Below are 8089 nucleotides of genomic sequence, written 5' to 3'. Positions count from 1 at the left end.
CAGATGCCATTTTGAAGACTGGTTATAGGCCAGTCATCTATTGGAAATTATTGAAAAGGTATGAGAAGATGTGGATATGTTTATGGATGTCACAACAGAATTACAGTTTTTTAACTAAAATTTGCTGAGAAAAAAAATTTGTTGAATTAATTATTGAACATCCCTTGTACTATTCCTAGTGCTCAGAGCTGTTAATTCCTTACTGAGGGAGGAGAGAACATGTTTGGGAAGGAGGAGCAGGTCGTTAAGTTGTAGGTTGAGATGGAGCCCCCTTTTATGAGGACGTGGGGAGACAAAGATGAAAAGACAAGTGGCAGAGGATGAGAGGCAAATAAATACCTTTCAAAATATTATGAACACATTGCAAATTGATTTGCAAGTCAGCCGAGGAGATTTCATTGCTCTGAGGTGCTGCAAAAACCTTGATTTGTATGTAATATATCATCAAAGTCTGAGTTTAAACTGTATATTTTTTTCTTATCAAAAACTAGATTTGCTCCAGTAAAAATACATAGTTACAAGATTTGTAAAAATAGCTTGCAAAATAATGGAAAACTACCAATAACAGTAAATCAGTTAAGATCCATAAAACCTCTGGCAAGTGTGTCAGAGATGTACGACACAGAAGTAGGAATACTGTATTTGTGCCACTTCCCCTTTTTGATGTTCTTAATGTCAAATGACACCTTTTAAACACTTTTTGATGACAGGATTATTTGTTATACTTGTAAAATCCCTCTCCAGATTTCACGCCAAGTTTGCCTTCAGAAACAAGCTTGTTCAGCAGTGGAATTGGTTTGAATAATGGTTCATTTGGATATTTTTCATACCAGCCTGTGAACAAAACATTGCATGAAATATTAGCTGCATACAGTATTTATTACAGCAAATACAACAATAAAATAATAGAATTACACATTTAACTTCATGGAAAGGCACTGCCATTGTCAAATAATTACTAGTTATTTGAAATGCTCATAGCCAAGAAAGAATTTTTCTTCTTTTCAACTTAAATTCTCTGAATTATTTCTGACTGAGTGCTGTGGAGTTTACAGTTATTGTGGAATGTTCAAATGTACTGGTGTATTAACAACTAACATGCAGAAAAATTGGAATGAGGAGAGCTGCCTTATATGCCAATTGACCTAATGGCATAGCTGCAAAAGGCTGACAGGAAGTCTGTTGAAAAGTGCAAATAATGGAAGTCTGTTGTTGACTGAAATCTGAGTACACCAACAGACTGCACCCCAATGAAACCCAGTTACAGAAACTGAGCAGGGAATTATTTTAGTACTGGTACAACTGTGAATGCTTCTGTTTATGTCGATTCAGTCTGATGTTTTTCAATGAGGAGTGATTCTGAAATGATACCAAGTGACTATGGTGACACTCGTGATTGAAACTTACACGTTACACAAATTCTCTTTGTATCACTAAGATTGTTTTTAATAAAAAAATTTAAGAACTATGTTAACTAATCTGGGTTATGTTGAGAATAACTGCAAATGGAGGTTAGTTTCTGAATTTATTTCAAGCAGGTCCACATTTTAAATAATCAGTAGTGTAGAAATCATGATTAGATTTAATTTTTAATTTAGAATCCAGTGCCAAATGCAGGTAATGCCTTGAATGTCAAAGAAATAAGATTTGCAGCAGAAACTATTTAGTCAGTTTTGAAATCAGAATGGCTTCTAATATTCAGGGCAAAGGAATGTATATTTGAATCAAAATGTGTTAAAGAAAAATAGATATGTACAAACACAATACATACTTAAATGCGTGGTGGTGGTGGTGGTGGTGGTGGTGGTGGTGGTGGTGGCGGTGGTGGTACAGTTGCCCAATCAAGTAAAATTTCAGATTATGATGAAAGAATGAAAATGTTTTACTATTTCTGTGTTACAGGTGATCTTAATTGCCCAAACATCTCTATTCATTTTACATGCCTACCATTTTGTTAAATGCAAGCAGCTAAAAATCTGTGCTCTGTCTGAATATGATGCACATTTTAACATATCTTTCTAGTAAATGAAACCTGTCTGATCATGTTTAGTTCTTCCTTTTGGAGTTTCCAATAGAAAACTTACTTCCCCTTTAGCAAAAAGTGAAAGGGAATACTTAATTTCAATAAAATCTATACTAAAAGACTGAGAAACAAAGCATGAAGTTACACTCTGGTATATTGAAGAATATTTACATAAATGCTGCAGATTCTGTTATACCTCTTCAGAATAATGTAAATTGAAAATACAACTTTCAGCAGCCCAAGAAAATTATCAGATCTCTAATTGGGGAAAATGAACTTGAACAACAAATGGAAGAACTACACAGACTAAGTTTGAAAGTAGGTCAGAGAATTATCATAATAAGTAAAATACAGAATGTAACAACACATCAAAAATGAACTGTACTAACTAACAATTAAGTCTTAGAACCTGTTGTATTTTTTTACATTTAGAGCAGTTAGAGATAACTATATGGATAACAAAAGAAATAAGCGGCAGAATAAAAATGACCTCAAGTGTTGCTGGTAAACTAGAGGTTTCGTAACAAAGCTTACAGCGTGTTTGAAGCATAAAGTTTATAACAAATTTGTATTACAACTTTTCACTTATAGATACAAGCCATGTGATTTATAATGTGAAAATCATTAAAACAACTGAGGCTTGTTCAGCAAACAAAAGGAAGATAAATGTTGGGAATTACTGGAAGACAATGGAAAACAAACAAATCAATTAAACTAGAGTGAAATGCATAATTATTGCCGTACTGGAAATGAAATGAGAGTAAGTGGAAGATGCTGTCAGGCAAATGAGTAGCTGATGAACCAATGAAGTTATCTGCTGAATTCTCAGAGATACGAAAAGACTGAAATGACAGCTTAATGGAAGGTGGGTTGATGAAATTAGGAAACATGCAGGATTAACACAGATGTTTAAGTTCACATAGAAAAGTCTACAGGGGCATTTATCCAGCAGTGGGTGTCAAATGAACAATGATGATCACAATGACAACAGTCTATAATGCACTGTACACACAATATACACATACCATCAAGTATAAATTTGTTGGTATCTAGCCCAACATAATCAGCAAGCTCAAATGGCCCCATCGGATAGCCAGCTCCTAACTTCATGGCAGTATCGATGTCCCTTGGAGATGCATCACCTGGAACAACATTTATTTTAGATATTAAAAATAGCACTGCGTATTTCATCATATAGGGTTAAGAACCAATTTGTAATGGTCCTTGCATGCCAAATGACATTTGTACTGTAAACAAACTGTTGTAACATTTATATTCACAAAAAATAGAGTACTTAATTAATTCAAGATGCATAAGTAACTGTCATCTTGAATCTTCTAGTTATATGGTAACATTATATCCTGTACTGGTATTCATAATTATGGTACCAAGATGATAAACTAATTTTAGACTAATTCCACAACCTGTAAAATATTAGGCAACATTTCCATTTAGTTCATTTTCCAAAGAAATAGACTGCTAGATCCACTTTGAAATTACAGCTTAGGTAGTTTCAAATCACCTTCTCTACTACCGGACTCTCGTTACTAGAAGATACTACGCAAAGAAGTGGCCAGTTCATATATTTGTAGCGACATTGCAAAAAAGAGAGAAGGAGAGAAGTAATCACAGACCATCTGAGGTGAACTGATAGACTCTAGTCTGCATTTAATATTTCATAATATTCTCAATCTATATCTGTCACATTATTATTACTTTAACATAAGTTTCAAGAGTTCTTATCATATATAACTATAATGTTGCTGCCACATAAGGCTATTGTGACAGAGCTGGGGCACCTATGCAGATATGTGTACTGGAGACATTGCTCAAAAGTTGGAGAAAGCTGCCTAAATATTGAATATGATATAGAAGAGGGTAGGCAGCGATGTCATACACATTTAGAAGAAAATAATGTGTAGTAGAGAAAGTAAAAAGCTGATGCGATACTACCATGCAAATCACAGCCTTAGTCACCGATGGGCAGCAGTTAGCTTGGGCGCATGAACCAGGCACCTGCTATGGAGCTCCATATGCAGCAACATTCACTAATGAGAAATTGTTTTTAGCCCCTTGGTTCATCTGGGCTGTCAATCACTCAACAGCTGCACGTCTGTTTGTCACATACACATCTCTGCAGCCATCGTTCACTCCTGTCATCCGTGGCCCCTGCTGCACCACAGTTGCCTTGGTGCAGGATTTGGATAGTGCTATTTTGTTGTGCGCAGTATACTTTAACCACAGCAGCACACAAACAGTTTACAAACTTAGCCATTTGCAAATGCTTCCACCCTTGGTCCAAAAGCCATTGATCATGTTCTTTTGTATGTCAGATCAATCACACCATTTCTTTGTTATGACAGTGGCACTGTTTATTGCATCGCCCCAACAACTTTATATAGCCACCATTGCTAGTGCTGCCACCTGCCGTACATGAGTGGTTACTGCACGCTGACATCGAGCATAGGCAGTGGTCACATTAATGTGACTGGACCGTGTATATTCATCAGGGCAGATATAAAACTTTATAACAGTACAAAATATCCAACAACCACATAAATTTACAAGAAACAGAAATGCTCATATCGTCTTATGTAAATGTTGCAACGTCATTACAAACTTGACAGTTAAAGCAGTTTGCAGTGTTAGAGGTTGTTAACACAACCTATTTTCACAGTTTTCAACAAACTTAGCTTGTATACATGATATTCATTATTAAGTGACTATTTGGATCTTTTTAAGATTCTGGAGCTTGTAACCTAAGAAGGCCTATAAAGAAAGCCATAAACCTATATAAATTAAATCTGCCCATTGAAGCACTGTCACAATTATCAAGAGGAATATTGAAGACAATATGAAAATGAGAAAACTGCTTCTTGAACAGTTTACTTTTCACCATATGGTCTCCTTGTTATATCTACATCTACATGACTACTTCGCCTTTCACACTTAAGTGCATGTCAGAGGGTTAACAGAAATATTTTCAGACTGTTTCTCTACCATTCCACTCTCAAACAGCACTTGCGAAAAATGAACATCTAAATCTTTTCGAGTTCTGATTCCTCTTATGGTATTATGATGGTCATTTTCTGCATTCGGAGGATAAAGTTGGTGGTAGAAATTTCATGAAAAGGTCTTGCCACAGCAAAAAATACCTTTGTTTTAATGATTGCTGACCCAACTTGCAAATATTTTCATGACGTTCTCTCTGTTTCACAACAATACAAAACAAGCTGCACTGCTTTGAACTTTTTCTATGTCTTCCATCACTCCTACTTGGTAAGGATCTCAGACTGTGCAGCAGTACTCCAGAAGAGGACATATAAGCACTATGCAGGCAGTCTCTTTAGTAGATCTGTTGCATCTTCTAATTGTCCTGTCACTACAGTGATTTTGTAATTGGTTTTGATCTTTTGATGACTGTATTAGATGGTAAATGACAGCATTATCTGCAACCAATGTAAGAGGGCTGCTCAGATTGTCTCCTAAATCATTTATATAGATTAAGAACAGCAGAGAGCCTTTAACACTTTCTTGGGAAACATCGGAGATTGCTAGTTAAACAAACTAATTTCCTCTCGACGTTGGAAATAGCAGCACTTTGTCAACTTTTATTCAGCTATGACAGTCAATAAATCTTCTGCAAAAGTCTTTTGCTCTAATCATAAAATAATTCTGTCGAAACACTTCTTGTGAAGGCTAGGAGAGCCTACTGAGTACTTGCACAATTTATAATTAACTTCCAGTCTTCAGGTATAACACAGCAACATACAAAAGAGTTACTGGTCTGCCTTTGGGTACTTAGCCAAGTTTCTGATTCCATTTTAGACACAGTATTTTGATGACAGATTTGATCATCATCTTTACGTGCTGAGAACTGTGGCGTTACACATACTTGCTGCCTCAGCTCTAACCAAACTATGAAGAATTGTTCGTACCACACCACTACTTATAACAGAGTTCAGCTCCTGGTACCCACTGTGCCCTTAAATGCTCATTTGTTTTCCGGGTGCACACTGTTATTCCATGAAATGCAAATTCTCTTGGCATTTTATTAGCTCTAGTGGATGAAGTGGCAGGAGATATATCTTAACAAATTGAGTGTCTGCCCCCAAGCCTTGTTTAAACTCAAATCCTTTTTTTCTTTGTACCTTTTATTGGGTTTTGGTTTTTATTTATCTGTATTTTGATAGGATCTTTAATTACACTGTCCCAGGGTAAGATGATTTGGGTGTTTAGTGTAGCTATGGACATGTATTTCGAAATTCAGCAGTAATAGGTAGTGTTTGATCTGTGAAGGAGAAATCCCAACCTGTGCCATGAGGATGTCAACAGGGTTGTCATAGAGGCACGAGTCCGATCATGCAGTGGTTCACCTGGTTCAGGAGTGTAATGCCAATGGTGCAACTAATTTATAAGTTGAACCCAAAGTCTGCTTGAGATAGACAATGGCTTTATAAAAGTGCAAGAAAGTAGAGCAGTCCACTCTCCAAGAGGTGAGACTGAGGCAGTGGAGTGTGTGTGCTTGCACCCCGCACTTCTTATTACGTTAATGATGTTGTAGCCTCATCAACTGGTCATCAAATAAGAATCCCAAAAAGAGATATGACTATCACATTGTGCAGGTCATTCTGAAAGTATATTTCTGGGTGTGGATTAATAGTTCATCAACAGAAGTGTGTAACATGTTTTATAACACTTTTTGCCAAGGGAAAAGTGAAAACCATGGGGGAGGCCTAGGAGAGTGGTTTCTCTACAGCTTGCATTCAGCAACACATATGACTCAAGAACAGTTGTAAATATAAAAGTCACTGACGTATAGGAACAATGAGTCTACAGGCCCCACATCCTCTAGGTGCCCACCTTTTTCAGGTAAAGAGACACACACAACACAGATCCCTGTGGAATTGTACTCTTCTTCTGTGGATGATAGGTACTGTACGATTTGCTGGCAAAAACAAAACAGCCTAAGAGACAGTAAATTCCAGATGTATATTGAGAGGGGCCCACTGAAACCCAAACTATACAATGTGATAAGGATGTCATAAGCCTTTCTTTAGTCAAGGAGGATGGCAATCAGGTGTCGGCGGCAGGTAAAAGCCATCATTATAGCCAACTCCACATGGACTAAGTTATCAGCTGTAGACCGGTGCTCCAAAAATCCACATTGGGTCTTGAACAAAAGGCCCCTACCTCAAGAGACCAACACAATTGCCAATTCACCATTTGTTTGAGCAACTCTAATAGAATATTTGTGGGGCTGGTATGTCTGTAGCTATCCAATTTATATAAGTTTTTACCCTGTTTTCAGTACTGGGACAATCATGCTTTCCCTTCCCTGGGTTGGGAGCTCTCCCTCACATCAGATACAATTGAATACCAGAAGAATGTGGTGTTGGTAATCCATGGATACATGTTGCAGTTTGATTGTGGATTTTTTACGTCCCAGTGCTATGTACTGGCTAAGGGGCAGAGTACTGAGGAGTTCTCATTCACTGAAGAGAGCATAATAAGGTTTAATGTGATGCATAGTGAAGGGCAGCTAGTTACAGTCTACCCATGTGTGTAGACAGAATGTGGCAGGGTAACTGTCATACTATGAATATTACTGTCTAAAATGATGCCAGAAACACTGGTTGCTAGTGGGCACATGTAGATGCAACTTGGTCCATCTATGAAGAAGAGGTATGGGTTCCAGTGGAAGCAACATATCTTTCCCAACATTCCTTCTTTTGCCGTTTTATGAGATATCATGTTTGAATGTGGAGCACTGTAAAGACTGTGAGATTTTCCTTTTATGGGTGGTACTTATGCATTTGTCAACCTGTGATCTTTTCCTGCTTTGATAATTTGCTGTGTTCACCATGAGACAAGTTCCCAAGTTATAGAGGATTATTAATCCCACTGATGTTACTGTTTTGGTAATTGTATCCTGCAGTATATCATCAATATTCCATTGTTAAGTAGCATAGGATGGTGGAGGAGGACTGAAAGCATGCCAGTCAGCTTTCTTGAGGACCAACCGTGGCGGACACTGTCGAGTAAGTTTTGGGAGAGACACGACAG

At 37.2% G+C, this 8089-nt stretch overlaps 1 protein-coding gene across 1 annotated transcript in view; it reads right to left on the bottom strand.

Annotated features, from left to right (window-relative positions):
• Positions 1-452: 452 nt before the first annotated feature.
• The window catches only part of LOC126162179 (hydroxyacyl-coenzyme A dehydrogenase, mitochondrial-like), a 45502-nt gene continuing 37865 nt past the window's right edge, over positions 453-8089 (bottom strand). The window contains exons 6-7 of the mRNA XM_049918498.1: positions 3049-3165; positions 453-834 (exon numbers count right to left, since the gene is read on the bottom strand). Of these exons, the coding sequence (XP_049774455.1) occupies positions 713-834; positions 3049-3165 (239 nt within the window). The 3' untranslated portion in view covers positions 453-712. The remainder of the gene's footprint in view (positions 835-3048; positions 3166-8089) is intronic.

Source organism: Schistocerca cancellata, chromosome 2 (genome assembly GCF_023864275.1).
Source record: "Schistocerca cancellata isolate TAMUIC-IGC-003103 chromosome 2, iqSchCanc2.1, whole genome shotgun sequence".
NCBI lineage: Eukaryota > Metazoa > Arthropoda > Insecta > Orthoptera > Acrididae > Schistocerca > Schistocerca cancellata.
The sequence above is the reverse complement of the archived record's forward strand: the minus strand, read 5'-3'. Positions and strand labels throughout refer to the sequence as shown.